The following is a 21,182-nucleotide window of genomic DNA, read 5'->3' on the forward strand; positions in this document are numbered from 1 at the left end:
CTTATCAATCCATTGTTTTGATTGTTCTTTGTTTCGGGTATGAAGTGATGAACCCATGGTTATGAAACGGCGCAATAATTTATGTAAAACATTGCCAAACACTCAATGGAAACATCTTCACGACGCAGTTTTTGTTCAATTGTAAGCAAACCCGGCACCCATCTTGCTCCCAGCTTTCTCGTGTCCAAATTTTCAGTTAACATACGATGTTTCGTGGAAACACTTGCCGAGAGTTAGACTAAGTGCAAAGGAAGATATTGGAAATCACGTAACGTCAAAATGACAACTAGTTGAGATAGTTGTGGACAGGTAATAAAATTAGAAAAAACTCAACAAACAAATAGTGCAGACATTTAAATGGAGATTACGAGAAACTAGGTAAATCCACAATTTCGATGGGTAAACGAAAAAAAAACAGCCGTAGACTGATAAAAATGTAAATGCATGAAAAATCTTCGCATACAGAATTGAGGGAAGATGATGAAATTATAAAAAAAACTATTATTTGTTTCAAGTTGATTGTTAACTTTTGTATTAATATAATCAATGTGGGTCTGTATGTAATATTTATTAACATCATTACGGCCTTGCTTGTTTATGTCAATATCAATTAAAAATCAATCTTAGATATGATATACTGAGAATTTTTCAAAATGAGAATATTTCCGGACCAGAATATCGCCAGAGAGCATTGTTTAACCTATCAAGAAGTTGTGACAAGCAGAACTAATGAAAAGGAAATAGTACAATATATATTCAACTCCGGAGCGTTCATTCAAATTAAGAGATGGTTTTTTTATAGGTACTTATATATTTTATTAATTTTAAACACTATTTTCATTATTCTGACCTTGATAGTTGTATAATTCGAATTTTTGTGTCAATATTTGAGTTGTTTTGCGTATTGACATTATACAATTTTACCATCATGTGTATGAACAAGCCAAATTCGGTCGTTATCGCTTGATTTCTTCGCTAAAACGTTCCACGTCTTCAATCGTGCTGTATACATTATGTACTTCCTAATTCGGTGGTATTTTTCAAGTAACTACCTCCACCTCTAGTTTAGGCCAGGTACTTCTAGGAACATCCTCGCACCCTTGCACTGACGATGGTAAGTTGAATAATAATTGAAGACTCTACTCGACTCGGTTCGATAAGTTCGATACCCTTTTTATAATAAGAATCGTCAGGCTTCTCATAATAGCAACTAACTGCAGATATCACATCTTCATTATTGGAAAATCTTTGACTACCGAGACATTTTTCCAATTCTGGGATCAGAAAATAATCTGAGGGAGCTAAATCTAGCGAATAGAGTGCATGAGGAAGCAAGTCAAACTTTAATTCATTAATTTTGGCCATTGCAGTAACGGATGTATGATCTCGTGCATTGTCTTGATGAAACGACACTTTCTTCTTAGCCAAATGCGGCCGTTTTTGTCTGATTTCTTCGCTCAAACGTTGCAATAAATGCGAACTTATTAATACTCGTTCTTGAAAGTTTTTCCTTTTTCAATAATTTCAGCACTAGCTTAAGAATACATTTTGATGAGTCTCTGATCTTATTAAAATAATTACGTAAAATATGATTGAGATAATCGATTTTTTCTACAAAGAAATTTGAACTATAGGGCTTGGAATGTCGAATTTTCTTATAAACTTCATCTCCAATAATTTTACCGTACTTTCAATTATGCATTTTCATTGAACCCTTCTAATATACTTTTGCTTTCCATGGAGATTCTATTACAATTTTCAAAGCATATTTCTTACTCTTTTTCAATGACTTATGCATTTTATATTACAAAAAAAAATTATTTTTAACATTTACATAACTAACTTTTTGAGTTCTTCTTTATATAAAGCATTCTACACCAGAAAATGCAATTATATATTGAGAGATATTCTAGGAAGATTTGCATCACCTAAAACTGTGGATGGATGCTTATATCCAAATCCCACAGCTATCGTATCACAACTTTATTTATGTCAAACTATTTTTTATCGTTAGTACTAAATTTATTCATTTTCTAAACATGCATTAGATATATCGCAACAAAATAAATCATCGTGTTCAATATTTGTATGGCCGTACTCAAAATCTACTACAGAGAAAGACCAAGGGCTTACGTTAAAGTGTGTTTTTATTGGTTAATATTTCTACTTACAGAGTTTCGATTAGGATATTTGTTTAGGATTTATAAATTTAAACGAAGTAAGTTAAATGCAAAAGAAACTTTGAAATCTTAAAATGTACGACAACATATGATTTCCATTTTACATTTATTTCATCCTACAAAAGTCGGTAATTTTTTTGCTTCTATATCAATTTTATGTTCAATCTTTAATAAATAAAACAAAACTACACTTGCTCTACAAAAGATTATAAAGTGTTTACAGCTTTCCTTGCTTCGCTAATAGATAAAATCGTAGGATCTTGTGGCTCGTCATTAAAATCTTTGTCTTTATCATTTTTCTTAGCACCATGAATAACGGCATCCATTATTTCTTCTTCAGTTAACGTTCCCGCTGTGGCTTCTACTTCATCGCATGTGTGAACTAACTCCTCGGAAGTTATTTCTACGTGAGACAATTATTCCACTATTTATTCTCCTTTCCAAACTGGACTGCAACGACTTTTCTCTTCAAACCACTTATTTATTTAATTTCTTCTGTTTTGAAATTAGTTTTTTTTAATAATTAACAAATATGTTCGGAAAGGTTTCCGCGGTCAGGATTATGAACAAAAGAACTAGGTTCACGGGGTGTTACTGCATTGGAATTTAGAAAATTCTCGACGTTTTGGCTCAAAGCCATTATCAAGAGAAGGGTGAGGACGAGATGGTTATTTGTTCATCGGTAAGAAGTGATCCGATTCCGTGGTCTCAATCAGTCTACTCCACGCAACGAATCACCCTTTTTCTTCGTTGATTCCAAGTCCTCAATCTGCATACTCTTTAGAATTTCACCAAGGAAATGAAAAGCTGAAATAAAAAAATATAAAAGATTTAAAATAGGATATAAAAATGATTTTTTTACCATCGAGAACACTATTGACGCTAATACACTCACTGCTGGTCTTGAGCTAACTTCTTTGCGTGAAGTAGGCAGATTTAGACCACGAAATCGTATCACTTACACTACCAATGAACAAATTTAATAACCACCCCGTCATCACCCTTTTAAAGTTCATAGGTTTCAATATATATATATATATATATATATATATATATATATATATATATATATATTGAGCGTTTTCTTATTGGGAACGTGGCAATGAAACACCAACGTAACTATCTAACTAAGGTAACCAGACTAACTGTAATATATTTGTCTACTTTAAATATTGAATACGATTCAAAGCCACCGAATACATAAGTATTCGTTAGCTCGGAAAATATATAAAAGTTAGTCCACTTTGATGTTTCATTGTTCCCAATAAGAAACCGCTTATATATATAAATATATAAAGAAATATTTAGATTATTCTGTAATAAAACTACAGTGAAGTTTTGCATTAGAAATTATCACTATTTCGTACATAAAAACAGACTGTAAAACCCGCGCTGACGGCATCGCTATTCCGGTTATTATTGGGTCCCCGTCGTATAAGTGATTATGTGTTTTAATGACTTTGATTATTTTCAGGATGACTATAAATTCTAAACACCCAACGACTTTGATTTATTTCAAATCATCGAGCTCAAGAAAAAATGAACAGACAAGACATTTGATGCACTACAAAAACACGATCCATCCTTTCAGCATGATGAACCTATTTTGGGAATATGTCATGGCTTGGGTTTATTTATACATGTTAATTACATATTTCTTGAGTAGTCTCTACATATTCGACGAGTACCTTAAGCTCGGCCACATTAGGAGAACTATTGGAGATTTTATCTATTTATTAGATATGATCCATTTTTTCTTCGAGGGATATTACAATGCTTTGGATCATAGGACAGTTCTCAGTCACCGTTACATAGCACGCCGATATTTAAAGTCTTATTTTATAATTGACGTCATAGCTTTGTTGCCAAATATTTCTTTAATTGCTTATCTGATCACATGGAGTCCTAAAGTCATTTATATGAGATATTTCGGTTTGATAAGGATTTTTAGGTTGAAGAGACTCCTCAATGCTTTTGACCTAATTAAAAATTATAAAGATTACACGAGCTATCATTTGAAAGCAATCAAATGTGTTCTCATATATTTTGCAATCGTTACCTTTTTATACTCAATGATATTTATTCTTAGTTATCATATAGACAGATTTTCAGAAATTTATGTAGTCCATGATAGTAATCTCGATTTTCTTTCTACAACTTTGATTTTGTTTATGGTCAGTCAAGGTCTCGAACCCCTTTATACCCAATGGACTATTTTACTTATCACCATATGTTATTTCTGCGCTTTATTCATACATCTTTTTCTACACGCCCAAGTTTATCAAGTTTGGAACACGTTTTTTAGTGTAAAAAGCAAGAACGAAGATTTACTTAATCAGTTTAAAGAGTATGTTAGATACAGAGGTCAGTACATTAATTTAATATACAATTAAATAGAATTGTTGGTATTAATAATATAAAAGGTGGACCATAAACTTTCGTGGGAAATATCGGGGCTACTCTTGCTTCTAGTAAATAATAACGCGCGTTCTCTATAAAACAGGCTCAAAGTATGTTCCCGCGCAAGTGTTCATATGCTTTTGCGATACTTCGAACAACTTTACATGAGATATTGAAATTGAATCTTGAACTGTTTGTGTTGCAATTATTTTAAAGAATATAATTCGCTCGTACTTTTTTTTTAAATATCGATCGAAGACCTCTTTCACTTAAATGTGAAATCGCAGATTTTGGAATGGACAAAACCCTAAATTGAAACACCAAAAACCTTCAAAAGCTTCAAAAGTGACGGTTTGTGTTGCAATAATTTTAAAGATTATAATTCGCCCGTACTTTTTTTACATCGCTCCGGGTTGTATCAAAAACTGTTATGCTAAGTCTGCAGAAGTTTTCTACAACTTTATATGAGATATTGGGATTTGATTTTAAACTATTTCCCTTCAAGATATAGTTAATGCGTGAATTGAAAGGAATAAATTTAATTAATAAAAAGATCTGCGTCGATACGATACTTTGGGTACTTCAATAACATTTTTTTCTCGATCGAAGTGCTCTTTCACTTAAATGTGAATGTCAACAATCAAAATCGCTGATTTTGGAAAGGACAAAACCCTAAATTGAAACACCAAAAACCTTCACAAGCTCTAAAAGTGACGGTTTGTGTTGCAATAATTTTAAAGATTATAATTCGCCCGTACTTTTTTTACATCGCTCCGGGTTGTATCAAAAACTGTTATGCTAAGTCTGCAGAAGTTTTCTACAACTTTATATGAGATATTGGGATTGAATTTTAAACTATTTCCCTTCAAGATATAGTTAATGCGTGAATTAGAAGAAAATAATTTAATTAAAAAAAAGATCTGCGTCGATACGATACTTTGGGTACTTCAATAACATTTTTTTCTCGATCGATGTCCTCTTTCACTTAAATGTGAATGTCAACAATCAAAATCGCAGATTTTGGAAAGGACAAAACCCTAAATTGAAACACCAAAAACCTTTACAAGTTCTAAAAGTGACGGTTTGTGTTGCAATAATTTTAAAGATTATAATTCGCCCGTACTTTTTTTAAATAGCTACGGGTTGTAGCAAAAACTGTTATGCTAAGTCTGCAGAAGTTTTCTACAACTTTATATGAGATATTGGGATTGAATTTTAAACTCTTTTCCTTTAAGATGTAGTTAATGCGTGAATTAGAAGAAAATAATTTAATTAAAATAAAGATCTGCATCGATATGATACTTTGGGTACTTCAATAATATTTTTTTTTTCGATAGAAGTACTCTTTCACTTAAATGTAAATCAAATCAACAATCAAAATCGCAGATTTTGCAATGGACAAAACCCTACATTGAAACAACAAAAAGCTTCAAAAGCTTCAAAAGAGACGGTTTGTGTTGCAATAATTTTAAAGAATATAATTCGCCCGTACTTTTTTTACATAGCTCCGGGTTGTATTTTAAAGGTTACATTTTAGATGAAACGAGAATTTACATTTAAAGAAATGTTCCTAAACAAATTGATCTCACTTGGAGGAGAAGTTACTACGAAATTTGCTTCTAGAAATAATTGGAAATTGGAATAAACTGTATCAACACCATATTATTAGATTTATGAAAAAAATTGTTCCGATTTGAAACAGATCTCATGTCTTAGGCATAGTACAAGGTCTGTCAAAAATATGTATTTTCCAATAACCAAAACGACATTTAACTTCATTTTTAAGTTATGTGATAATGGACATTCCAATTGAATGATTAATGTATGCATATCTTATTATATTTTCTTCGAATCAAAAGCTGAATATCTAAAATAACACAGAAGAATTATCGGTAAAAATTTGACAGAAATTTGATGTTTGTTTGCTTCAATTGACTCAAAATACTTGCTTTTGTAGCAATCAAAACGAAATTTCAAATTATGAGGAAAACTTTTTCATTTCTGTAGAATACAAAATCAAGAAAGAAATTCCAATTTATACATCAGTAATTTTTATCCAAAAACAACAATAAATATCAATTTCCCAATACAAAAAGAAATACAAAGAAGTTTCGAGAGTTATTTTTTCATTTTTCTTCGATGTAGTAGTAGTAGAAACTCGACTTAAACTCCATATATAGTCACTTATTATGTTGTCATTATTTTGTCCTTCATCACGTTGTTCAAAGTCCGTTAGATCTTGGCTAAAGCGTTTTTTTATATTTTTTTCTTAATATGCCTCCAAGTTATCTTTGAATTGATTCAAGTGCTCTGAAGCTTGACTAAGAGTCTTCACACATTTCTTCGCGATGCTTCACATGCAACGGAAGCATCAAAATATATAGGGTGTATCATAAATACTGTCTGTTCCCAATGTTCACTTTGTTTATCAAATAATCATACAGCAAGAAAGCTTTAATATTCGTAAAGCCAGTCGTATTCTACGGTTGAGATGTTTAGATAAATCCTTTTTTCATATTAAAACGATTATATTCCCTCAGGGCGAGGGCTGTTTACACATTTTTAGAGCACTTGTAGACCTCCGTTTTTTTCACCGGACAACGGACTGTGTTTTTTGCCGGATTCGCGGTGGTGTACGATTTATAATGTATGTGTGCACATGCACCAGACATATTGTTCGCCAGACCGATGTCTGGAGTATGTACACTCCATTGTAAATCATACACCACCGCGAATCCGGCAAAAAACACGGTCCGTTGTCCGGTGAAATAAACGGGCGTCTACAAGCACTCTTACCCAACGTTCTGCTTGAATATCGGTTGATTCGTCTGGCACTATTCGACAACACGATCCCATAAGCGAAAAAAACATGGATATTCAGTGTATCTACCACGAATTCCTACCAGAAAATCTACCGTCTTGGAAATACTGGCCAAACGCCTTAATATTAATATGATTTTATCACATCATAAAAGTCCGTCTTCTTTTGTGAAAAATCAAAATAATATCTGATGACTCTTTCCTTGATTAGCTATATCAACATCATTTTTGAGTAAATTCCACTGTTTCAGCTGCGAACTTATATTTCTATTTATGTAGGTTTGAGTATTTTACAAAAATCGTTGACCTCTTAAATTAATAAAACGTGGTTTTAATGACATTACTAGACATTTGTGGGAGTAGCAGTACCTTCGAATTTGAACGAGAAGGCACAGAAAAATGTTCATTTTCGGGTAGGTCTGGGTACTGAATCTTTCTGGCAAATTTGCCAGCTCGAAACATTGCGACTCGAGATAATGCTTCATAACCAAGAGTCGAAGCGAGTTGATCGGTACATTGCTTTTGGTTTAACCCTCGTCGAAAGTTATAGGAAATGATCGCAACGATTTATTTCCATTTTTGACCAAAATGAATGTTTCAAGTATCTGTGAACAAATAAAAATGTCAAACTTGATGTTCGTACAACACAAATGACGCCGTTTCTTGGTAATTATTCTAAGAGTACCATCGAGGTTACCTACTACTTCCCGCTACACATTCGTTACTCCTTAACCGCGACTACTACGTGTTAATGCCGTTGTTCCTCAAAATGCCTGCCAAAATATCTAAATATTAATTTTTAATTATCAAATGTACAGAAGCAAACTTTATTTTCTTATTTAACTTCAACTTATTTATGTTATCGTCTTCAGAGACTGAAGGTAAGCAGTAGTAGAAGTAAACAGTTTACCTTCAGTCCCTGATGATGATAACTTGGTTATAGAAACGCGCGTTAGACAGTGAAATTAGTATTGGTGATGTAAAAAGTGTATTGCGATCTTTGTTCGAAAGTTTGTTACATTATTAGGAAAAAAACCGAGCAACTAGTCCAATTATTAAAAATATGGATTGTACAGATCAGTATACTACTTCTTATCATCTACGACAACCATATTCACACTACTATATATCCACCATTTTTGTAGGACCTTGAACTGTGACATTATCTTATCTATCTATGACATTCATAATGTGAAGTTATCGAAAAAACAGTGCATCAATTTTTTACCTAATTGCATATTGGTACAATGTACTATGATACGCTGTTTCGATACGACCAAAATGCAGCGGAGCACAAGCTATAAGCGAAACAATCAGAATCCAACTGATCCTACAAACAGTCTTTTTCATTTGTTCAATTTTTTATTTATTAGGTTTGCCTGAAGACCTGAAAAAAAGAATATTGTTGTATTTCAAATTCAAATTCCAAAACAATTTCTACAACGAAAGACATATCAATTACATTGTTTCGAATTCTATTAAAGAAGAAATTATGTGTAATATAGTCCATAAATATTTGGTAAAAGCATATATTTTGAAGACTTTGCCAAGAAATATTCTGCTGAAAGTGGTGACGAAACTGAAATCGGAGATATTCCTACCGGATGATATTGTAGGTTAGTAACAAAATAAGTTATAATCAACTATCAACGCTATGAAGCTATTATGTCTGTATATACAGGTTGTTTCTAAATTCAATACGACCAAAATCAGCCCACTTCTTTCCAAGATATCACCCTTAAAAGGTGGTACCTAAAATTGAGTTTGTCTTTCGAAAATTTCAACTAGAAACTTGAAATTGTGTAATTTTCGTCTACTTGTAACTAACTACGTAGAACAAGCAATTATAGACGAAATTAATGAACAGCCTGAAGCAAGCACTAACACTCTAAATATAAGCTATCCATCTGTGATGCAAGTTTGAAAAAAACATCAGTCATATCCTTGCCACATCCAAAGGAATCAAGCTTTTGCTATCTATAGACTTTCTTCAACGGGTTAGTTCTTGTGAATGGTTAACACACGAAATGCTACAAAATTCTCAATTTCTAAATAATGTATTGTAAGCGGACAAGACACATTTTTCAATAATGTCTAACATTTTCACAAAAATCGCGTATAGGCAGACTAGAATCTCCATGAAATTATTTTCAAAATGCTTTTTCATTGAATATATGGGTTGGTATCAATGGGAATAACATAATTGGGCCGAATTTTCTACCTCAGTCATTAAAGAGTTTCTTACACCAGTTTTCTCGAAAATGACTAGGCAACATTTAGATATAACATATTCCACACGTTGGATTGGTCGAGGAGGGCCCCAACATTGGAGTCCTCGATCTCCAGAGTTAAATCCTTATGATTTCTGTTTATGGGATTATCTTAAATCTACACGACATCCATAGTTAATATCAACGATCTGAAGAATCGTATTTAACCCGGCATTAGACAGGTGGGGTATGACAAACCCCAGCGTTTGAAGAATGCAGAAAAATTATTCAAATTGACCGCCAAACGACGCTAGCGCTTCTATACCTTCGAACTAAGTATTCCTCTACACGAGGTAGACAATAATTCTGATAAGAAACTTCCAGAAATAATATTTTTCTATAATTTGAATGAATGTGGAGTAGATGTCGTGGACGAATTGTCGACATCTTATAATGTATCTTGCAATAGCCGCAGATGGCCATTAACATTTTTTTTTTCATTACTGAATACTGCGGGGATTAACAGCATAATTATACACAAGGAGAATAACAATGGAAAGAAAATCCCAATAAGAATTTTCTTAAAAACATTAGGTATGGATTTTATCAAAGACCACCAGAGACAAAGGCTGTGTAACCCCAGGATTGCTCTCGATTTACGCGGCAATTACAGAAAAATTTTGGGTGAAAATCTGGATCCAACTTTCAAAAAAGACAAGGCCTAATCAACAGGGAAGATGCTCTGAATGCCGACGTTCACGTCTGCAGAGTCTGCAGTCATTTAATACACAATAACTTTTTTGTTATTAGCGAGAATTTTATTATTATTATTTTTTGTTTAGTATCTTTATTAAAAAATTTTCAGCAAATAAATAACAAAAGCGCCTCATTTTTTACTCTAAAAGAATCCACTTTCATGTAATATCCAATAAAAACCAAAAATAATTATTTTATACAAGGATTTTAATATTACCTACCAAGAGGGCCCAAAAAAGCACTAAAATTTCCCCAAAATTGGTATCAGGAAGGCATCGCTGACCGAATCAAATTGAGGTTTGCTACACCCCACGTGTCACAACTGGTAACTATTTTTGACCTGTCTAATGCTGGGCTAAGTAGCGTGTAACACCATAAGAAATACACCTCAAATCTTTGAACGTGTACGGCAATCCATGACACATAGGCCATGTTCATGTATTACATTATTTATTTTTTTCCTTGTAGGTTTTGGGAAAAAATGTAACAATAAAAAATATTTTGAAATAAAACTTCATCTTAAAAATATGTTGTGATATTAAATAAAGCGAGGGTTGCTAATTTCACCCCTGTACAATGTTTTAATAATAATATTAAAAAATATGCGTAGTTAGTCCGTTGTGAATGCACGAAAATTACACAATTTCAAGTTTCTAGCTGAAATTTTCGAAAGAAAAAAAATAAAAACTCAATTTTAGTCACCACATTTTAAGGGTGATTTCTGAGAAAGAGGTGGGGTGAGAAAATTTTGTTGGAGGAGATACTGATCTTCATTTCATAAGAGCAAACACCTACTAAATCTGGTCGCATGAATTTAGAAATACCCTATGGAAGAATACCTCTAGAAATACAACTATGGAAAGATATCCATGTTTTGCTAGAACTTTGGTAATATACAGACGGGAATTTCTAATAAAACGTGGAGTTTCGGTCGGTTAATATCCTCAAAGTTGAATTATTTTCAGAACTGTCTGAGATAAAAATTCGACGTTTATGATTTTCAAGAACTTATTTTACATTTAAACCTTTTAGTTTTTTAATGTTATTTTATGTTTATTGAAGAAGGTATGTACTGGTTTAGTAAATTATCAGCTCTGTTTATTGAAACTGTGTGGTTACCAATAGAAAAGAATATGATATACCCAAGTTTAATATTGCAAACTCATCCCAGCTTGGTATAAGTCTGATCCAAGGCTCGATTCGATCTGTGTAAGGCTATACTTAGTGATTGAGGCTTACTTTATATTACTAGGATAGTTATTTTTATTTACACATCTACTCCGAATTTCTTCATTTGCACTTTGTGTATTATTGTGACCCCAAATATGACCAAAACCAATCCTCCCACTCGTTGACCAATTCCGATTGACCAATCAAGGACCAAAAAGTGGGTTTCACAGTTTTAAACTTTGTTGATTAATCAATTTTAGGTCAAAGGTTGATCTTGCCTCTCAAGTTTGTTATTGCGAAGCTAGTGTTGATAGTGATCGTTAAAAATGGATGGTTTTTTATTATTTTGAAAGAGTCCTTACACACAATACATAGCATCACTTCATGCAGCTTTTGATAACGCAGCATCCATTAGAGAAGATTGTTTACCATTGGTTCGCATAATTTCGTCATGGTCGTGCGTCCGTCGAGGACAAAGGTCAGCCAAAATCGGTTGTCATTCCGAGAAACATCGATGCTGCGCGCAACATGATTGAAAAAGACCGGTATGTGACTGACAGATAGAAAGATGCGTCTGTTGGGATACCGCAGGCTGCGAAACAATCGATTTTGCATAAATATTCATCATAAAATGATGATGAATGTGGAGGTATGATCCAAAATAATTTGGATCATCAGGGCCGGATTCAGCTTTTCAGCACCACTAAACCCAATAATTTTTCCCGCTTCCTAGTCTAGTTAGAATTACTTTCATATAATAAAACGTTCCAACCCGCAAAACATTCCCGTCATAAAGCATTGCTATTGCTGCTGTCGCAACGATTTTTTCTAATATTTTGTTTTCTTTCGGTTGTCCGCCCCTTGGGAGCTTGCTCCTATAAACCCGGGCGTATTGAGACAATGCGGTCCTGTGAATAATCTTGAAAGAGATTAAAATCTTTCTAAACAAACTTAAGAATTGTTACCTTCAAAAAGATTTTCCTTCCTTAGACAATAGAATAAGTTTTTCTTGTGAAAGAAATGAAGATTTGAGAATGAAAACCGTAGTACTTTCTGACATTACATAAAAATGGGCTTAAAACAATACGAACCAAACGACTGGCGTTTATTCATTGACATTTCAAACGTAGCCTAAAATATATTCCATTAGGTAATGGAAAAAAAACGCTGGGATACATATTGTTCACAGTACAAAGTGTAACGTTTCGCTAGTCTTGTACAAAATCAAATATAATTACCATAAATGGAAAAATTGCATCGATTTGAAAATTCTTCTCATTTCATAAAGTGGTTACACTCAGTTTGCCTGTTTTATATGTCTTCGGGACTCTGGAGCTAAACAAGAGCATTGGGTAAGAAGAAACTGGCCCTTGGGAGAATATATTGAGACTGGAAAGACAAATACGTTCCAGAATTAATGAATTCAATGAAAGCTATATCCTCCACCCCACTCCTGAAACCAAACTTAAAATAGAGAATTGCAAAAAACGAAATTCAAGGTCTTAGGACACTGTGGTTAAAAATAAAAATGATTATGTTGTTGTAGAAAAAAATTTCTCAAAATCTAATAAAAACTGATAATTATTGGGTCATACTGTTTTCTGTGACCCATTTGGAACAAAATTTAAAAAAAAAATTGATTGTAGTTATAGCCGGTAAACCTGCTCAAAATATATATTTTATTTACTATGGACAACTAGCCGTTTACAACAGGCATGGAATCGAAATAGCGCATATCGAAGATGGAGACTGTTTTGGAGAAATGGATACTCTTTTTTACGAGGTAAATCCACTTCGGGAAACGCCTTAGGTTTTTTTCGCTGTACACTAGTTGCGTATCGCGGTCCACCGGACCTGTGAAGGTCTAGGCTAAGTTAAGTCATAAGATTTCAACCAATTACTTAAATTTATCCCCATTCATAGTAGTTATCGATAATCCCGCATACTATAAATTATTTAGTACCACATTTTTTGGAAGGTCTATCTTTACGGTAACCCGGATTAAAATTTGATCGCGGAACGTAACTCGTATGCAGCCACTCTCTTACATCCAATTTGGAACCCCTTGTGATTGTTGCTACTCAAGTTTTAAGATATGAATATGTCAAATTTTACATTTCCATCACGAAGTTTGACATTTTTAATGGATAACATACTCGGAACGTCTTGTCGTTCGAGTGCTATTTAAATTGTTTATAGATACTAGAAACATTCATCTTGATCAAAAAATGGAATTAAATCGTCAACATTTTCTTACCATGATTTTGTTTTTGTCGTTTTATTTGTCTTTTGTAAATTGCGTGTGTCACTGTCGGTGTATTGCAATGAGATAAATTGTCATTATGGCAGGGATTGTGGAGGACTTAGAAGATGGCTGCGGTCGGGACGAAACGGCGAGAAAAGTTGGTGTTATTCTCTCGAGGGTACAACGAGTATAGCATGATGTAGTGGACAGGTAGAAGGCCACTTCATGCTGCTTTATTATCTTCTCGAACTAGAGCTAGTGGACGCCGCTTTCCCGTGAACACTAGATTGCTAAGTTGAATTTTCCACCTGGCTTGGACAATAGTGAACTGAAAGCGCGTACTGCTTCTCGATGAATCGCGATTCTGTCTTACAGACTGACGTGTTAGAATGTGGTGACGACAAGCTTGTATTGCGGAGCGACTTCAATATGGTGGAAAATTAGGTATGAGGAGGCATATCTGTTCACACTCACACTCGACAAGTTTTTATCGAGAATGAGACGTTAACGCATACCATACAGAGGTACTAGAAGACCATTTTGTACCATTCATGGTTATTTTTGGAGACTAGGCATCTTGACGAGGTTCAAAACACGCGATTTGCTTGAGCTGCTAGCAGTTCAGACTTAAATCTCATTGAATACATTTGGGATGAGATGGGGGGACATTTACGAAGACATAGGCCGGCTCCCAAAAATTCTAGTAGCTTCGTGACATACTGGTGAAGGATTGGAATAGTCTTCCACAGAAGGTCATTCAAAATCTGATCTAAAGCATGCTTTGTCGTATGCAAGCTGTTAGCATTGCCAGGGGAGGTAATACTCGGTACTGAAGGTATTAAAATTTCTTGTTTGTTGTTTCCACGAAAATCATATCAAGGTAAAATAGTTTAACTCCATCATTTTCAATGAACTTTCAACAACAGAAACAACTTTTTTTATTCGAATAAAGTATGTTGCAAAAAAATCCGAAAAACATAAAAAGGGTAATTTTATACTTTCGCGGTCCCTTCGTTTTTTGGCTCTAGAAAATCGAAAAATCATCCGATTTAGATGAATTTTTTTAAAATCTTCGTTTTTACGGCGAATTTATGGAAAAAAATATGGGAAATATCTCACCTGGAAATTTTATATAGTTTTATAACTTTAAATATAATCAAAAACGCACTTCTTCGGATATAATCGTTCATAACTTTTTTACAAAGTATCAAACGCAGTTCACATATTTTTTTTTGTTAATCTACACAAAAAACGAACATTTTAGAACAAAAATTGAAAAATGTTTGCTTATTCATTTTCTATCTCGCTTAAATATTTCATATGTTTTTCTGACTTATCATTAACGCTGTAGAAAATCGAAAAATCATCCGATTTCGATGAATTTTTTTCAAAAATCTTCGTTTTTACGGTGAGTTTATATGAAAAAATATAAGAAATATCTCACTTGAAAATTTTATACGATTTTATGACTTTAAATGTGGTTATAAATGCACTTCCTGAGATATAATCGTTCATTTTGTTTATTTACAAAAAAACGAATATTTTGAAAAATAAAAAAAAAAAGATAATAATGCTTATTTATTGATTTTTTGCAAAATCAACTTTTATCGTCAATAACGGTACATAAAATTTATGTTTATAGTCAAATTATACTTATTTCTTTGGTCTAAGCAAAAAAAAATTATATTTACAAAAAAAATGATGTACACAAATGATGATTCTTGAATATTAAGTAACTTAAAATAATATTTATGACTTCAAAATTTGATATATTTATGTTTAATTAAGTTTGGTTAGGTTAGATTAGGTTAGGTTAGATTAGGTAAGGTTAGATTAGGTGAGGTTAGGTTAGGTTAGGTTAGGTTAGATTAGGTTGGCACAAAAGTTGTGAATGATTATAACTCAAAATGTGCATTTATGATAATATTTAAAGTCATAAAACCATATAAAATCTTCAAGTGAGATATATCCTACATTTTTTCACAAAACTTCGCCGTAAAAACGAAGATTTTCAAAAACAATTCATCGAAATCGGATAATTTTTCGATTTTCTAAATCTAGAGCATTTATGATAATATTTAAAGTGAGAAAACCATTTAAAATCTTCAAGTGAGATATGTCCTACATTTTTTCACAAAACTTCGCCGTAAAAACGAAGATTTTCAAAAACAATTCATCGAAATCGGATAATTTTTCGATTTTCTAAATCTAGAGCATTTATGATAATATTTAAAGTGAGAAAACCATTTAAAATCTTCAAGTGAGATATGTCCTACATTTTTTCACAAAACTTCGCCGTAAAAACGAAGATTTTCAAAAACAATTCATCGAAATCGGATAATTTTTCGATTTTCTAAATCTAGAGCATTTATGATAATATTTAAAGTGAGAAAACCATTTAAAATCTTCAAGTGAGATATGTCCTACATTTTTTCACAAAACTTCGCCGTAAAAACGAAGATTTTCAAAAACAATTCATCGAAATCGGATAATTTTTCGATTTTCTAAATCTAGAGCATTTATGATAATATTTAAAGTGAGAAAACCATTTAAAATCTTCAAGTGAGATATGTCCTACATTTTTTCACAAAACTTCGCCGTAAAAACGAAGATTTTCAAAAACAATTCATCGAAATCGGATAATTTTTCGATTTTCTAAATCTAGAGCATTTATGATAATATTTAAAGTGAGAAAACCATTTAAAATCTTCAAGTGAGATATGTCCTACATTTTTTCACAAAACTTCGCCGTAAAAACGAAGATTTTCAAAAACAATTCATCGAAATCGGATAATTTTTCGATTTTCTAAATCTAGAGCATTTATGATAATATTTAAAGTGAGAAAACCATTTAAAATCTTCAAGTGAGATATGTCCTACATTTTTTCACAAAACTTCGCCGTAAAAACGAAGATTTTCAAAAACAATTCATCGAAATCGGATAATTTTTCGATTTTCTAAATCTAGAGCATTTATGATAATATTTAAAGTGAGAAAACCATTTAAAATCTTCAAGTGAGATATGTCCTACATTTTTTCACAAAACTTCGCCGTAAAAACGAAGATTTTCAAAAACAATTCATCGAAATCGGATAATTTTTCGATTTTCTAAATCTAGAGCATTTATGATAATATTTAAAGTGAGAAAACCATTTAAAATCTTCAAGTGAGATATGTCCTACATTTTTTCACAAAACTTCGCCGTAAAAACGAAGATTTTCAAAAACAATTCATCGAAATCGGATAATTTTTCGATTTTCTAAATCTAGAGCATTTATGATAATATTTAAAGTGAGAAAACCATAACATTTCTCAATTTTTTGTCCAAAATGTTCGTTTTTTGTGTAGATAAATAAAAAAAATATATGAAATATATGAAAAGAATGCTTTATAAAAAATCTATGAACGATTATATGCGAAGAAGTGCGTTTATGATCATATTTAAAGTCGTAAAACTATATGAAAACTCCAGATGACATATTTCCCATATTTTTTCATAAATCCACCGTAAAAACGAAGATTTAAAAAAATTCATCGAAATCGGATGATTTTTCTATTTTCTAGAGCGCGGAAGTATAAAATTACTATAAAAAGTTCTCAAACAACTTCAAATTAAGGTACGACCCTAATTTTATACTCGGCAGTGTATATACGTAATAAGTTTTTAGAGGTGTTCATACTGAAATCTAGTGAAAATTCAGATAACAGTGTATCAATATTCTTATTTTTTGTTTCATAATCTTGAGCTTTCCTTAATTTTCAAATGCAATATATTTGAAGTATTCCCATATGTCAACAAATTGGATGTACGTATAGTGAAATCTAAATTTTTATATAAAAACAATTAATTTAATGATATTTATTAGGTACAGAGTTACACCGTTGTAGCAATAACACCATGCGAGTTGTTCAGTCTTAGCAGAGAGGCTTTTATGGAAATTATAGACAAAAATATCGAATTGAAAAAAAGAGTGATGGCTGAGGCGAAAGTTCGATTACTTGCTGCCTCGAACTACCATTTCAATTAACTTTTAAAAGATGAAATTTCCAACAATTCATTCGGCACTAATGAATATTGATGAAGATCATTCAAAAAATAACATGCTATATTAGCCAGCTCCAACACTTCGCTTTTTTTCATCATGGCAGTTTCTTTTATTGTATTTACATATTTATGAGTTTCTTCCCATTCTTGTTTTCCAATTTTCTGCATACTACAAATTATTTTATTTCATTTTCCGCATTTTAGACATACGATTTTGTAAATTTTCCCAATATTCATACCACTATTTACCCACTTTTCCTATTATTATATTATACGAGATGTGTCTAAAAAGTTCGTTGAATGGTCTTAGAAACGAAACAAAACAGAAGACAGAAACAAAACAGAAAACAAATTAATTACTTTTATTGATTTTAAAAGTAAACGACACACTTTTGACGTCACACATCCTTGCATGGCCCACGCTTTCGTAAAATGTGCCTCTTTTATAACTCTCTTTATGCATAAAAACAAAAAAATTGGAAGGCAGCAAGTGAGAACCTTGAGCTAAGAATTGGCGCTTGCGGGTTGCAAATTGAGCAAGCGCTTTATCGTGCAGTCCTGCTCAACTGATGCCTACTGCGTCATAGCAACCGTTTAAAAAGTTCCTCGTATAATGCGGCGTTCATGGTTTATCCCACAAAAACTAATTTCTAATGGATCACTTCATCGTTGTCTAACAAGACTTGAACTTTTGACAACGGTACTTTTTGGGCCGCGGAAACCGCCATTCCATCTATTGCCACTTAGAATCCAGTAGCACCAGGTTTTATCCTATATGAATATACCTCACAAAAAGAATAAATGAAATCTCTCGTGGCTTCCCCCTGTCTGACACCATGTGTGACACCAATTGGGAACAAATCAAATGTTCATGTCCTTATTAATGCTCGATGCCTCAGCTACTAATTGTAGAGTTGATCTCTTGCCAGCATGTTTCGTTATCGCTCAATCATGTGTAGAATTTTTTTTGTTCAAGGCCGAATCGACTTCAATCGTTAAACGTTGGAACCAGGAGTGAACACATTTTGTGGTGATATTAGATAGTCATTTGCGAGCGCTTACGCCTAAAATATCTTGCCGTTGAGATATCGGATCATTCACTGAACTTTTTAGACCATAATTTATGGTGGTTTCCACCGTGATGTCAATTATACTAAGCTTCTACACGAGGTGTGGCTATTAAATAACATTTTGACTTCGTCATTACGTTTATCAAAAGATTAATAGGTTTCAATTTACTTCCTTTCCCTCTGCTGTAGTGATGGAAGTCCTCTTCAAGTGACTTTCAAAGATGAGGTAAAATATATTTGTACAATGTCTTGATGTTCGATTCAGGACTAGGTTTAGCAAATAAGTGGCCTGTGTCTTCTCACAAATCCATCTAGTACCAAAGATTGAGAGTTGCATTGCTTCACTTTTGATTTATATTCAAAGCGTTTATATAATTTTTACAATTTCGGTATTACCAACTTCACCGTAACTCAATTTAGTGCTGTCGTATCAAATCCCATTTCTGAATAGAACAATAAAGAAAGACAATATATATTTGTCAGTCTAGATGATGTTTTCAAGATAAATAACGATACTGATTATTTTACTAATTATTCAATATTCTCCTTGAAATTAAGGGCTTTGATTTGATTCTCTTAGACCCAAAACTGATCAAATGGCTTGTTTGGAAAGCTCAGAGTGGGGAACGATCATCATACAAAGTTTTATCTGGTTTAACAGAAACTTCTTGGTAATAATCAAGTGTCAAAACGTTGCATATTCCAAACAGAACATTAGTATATGCCTAATTGAATCTATAGCTATGGTTAATCTGATTTGTCTAGCACGTGGGTGAGAGAAACACCATCAAATATGTAACGGAGTGCTTGCAGATTTTCGAAATATCAGTTTTTAATATCCATACCTCGAATTAAATAATAATATTTTGTTTACAGTTCAAACTTTTTGTATTGTTTACATTTTTCAACTTTTTGTGCATGTGTACTGATTTTTCTCATGACATTATATTTTTATAATTTAGAATGAAAATTTATTTTTCTTACAAAACATATTATCAAAGATACTTTGAATATTCATATGAGTAGACAACTTGAATCAAGGGTTTATTTGCTTAAAAAACACACATCACTTCTATTTTTTACAGAATAAATGATTCAATTTATTTTGTGAGGAAAATATTATGTTTTTGCCAAACCACAAATCCTCTTATTTCATTTTTAATGGAATATAATTGGAGTTTAGCTCAATCGAAGTGTTTATAATTTTCTTTCATTCTCTTTTCGTATATTCTGAAGATTCTAATTATCGATTTCGTGAAATAATTGGTCTTTAATAATTGTGACAAATGTTTTGAGCTTAGAAGATACAATACAGTTTTTAAATTTAGTATATCAGTATACTTCTTAAACTCTATTTCTAATAATTTCTGTAGTGTCTCATATTTTGGATCTCTTCCCTCTTTAAGCTTCTATTACTTCCTAGCGCATTCGTATCCTATAAACGTGATTCTTTTGGTCTTCTTGTTGTATTTTCAAACACCTGTTTACTAATATTTTTTCCATCATTCGTTGTATGTCGGTAAAGAATCCTATAACAAATTTAGATTTTGTCTATGTATTATAAACTTAATTTCAGTGTATCCTGTTTTATTTCTTGAAATTGTTTCTTTGAAATTGCTTGTTATCGTTTCTATGCCATATGTATGTCTCTGTATAATTTGTTTTTTACATTAATTAGATACAAATCTTTTCGAAAGGAATTTATTTGTTTATACTGGTAAACAGTATTTGGCTGCTGTTTTTCTTTCCTCTTCTAATTTCCAAACTACTGAAATTATTGAATTCAAATAATAATATCTTACCTAACAAAATATATGGAATGTTCATTCCATGTTTATCCTCATACTAATATGTTCGCGCTTTCTTATATATCTATATTTAATATTATTCCCTTTTTTTTTCAGTACCTCATTTCATATAGCTTAGTTGTTTTTTTCGCTTCTTTAGTTTTAACTATACACCCCACAAAAATTTTCGCATCACTCATTATTTTTAAATATTTTAAATGTGTTGCCTGTTTTTCGAATTTTATTATTATTACGAATTAAAACACCTTTTGCAACATTTATTTTATATCAGTTTAATCTACAGAGGACAAATAGTTTGATTTACCAAAACATAGAAAATATCCAAAAAATTGTACAAAACATCTATAAAAAACATGAACGGTGTTTAAACTAAAACCAGCTAATTTCTAATAGCGTGTGCTGCAGCTCCTAGCTCTAATTATAGCTTCTATTTGTCTTGGGAAGCTTCTAAACAGGTCTGGACGTATCCATGCGGCAT

General features: G+C 32.2%; 1 protein-coding gene across 1 annotated transcript; it reads left to right on the forward strand.

Moving 5' to 3' along the window:
- Positions 1 to 370: 370 nt before the first annotated feature.
- On the forward strand, positions 371 to 18,156 carry LOC130891172 (potassium/sodium hyperpolarization-activated cyclic nucleotide-gated channel 3-like). Its single transcript, XM_057795769.1, has 5 exons — positions 371 to 802; positions 3,655 to 4,544; positions 8,774 to 9,016; positions 13,183 to 13,319; positions 17,648 to 18,156. Exons 1-5 carry the CDS (start codon positions 654 to 656, stop codon positions 17,807 to 17,809), a joined length of 1,581 nt encoding a protein of 526 aa, XP_057651752.1. The 5' UTR covers positions 371 to 653; the 3' UTR covers positions 17,810 to 18,156.
- The last annotated feature ends 3,026 nt before the right edge of the window (positions 18,157 to 21,182 follow it).

Source organism: Diorhabda carinulata, chromosome 3 (assembly GCF_026250575.1).
Source record: "Diorhabda carinulata isolate Delta chromosome 3, icDioCari1.1, whole genome shotgun sequence".
Taxonomy (NCBI): domain Eukaryota; kingdom Metazoa; phylum Arthropoda; class Insecta; order Coleoptera; family Chrysomelidae; genus Diorhabda; species Diorhabda carinulata.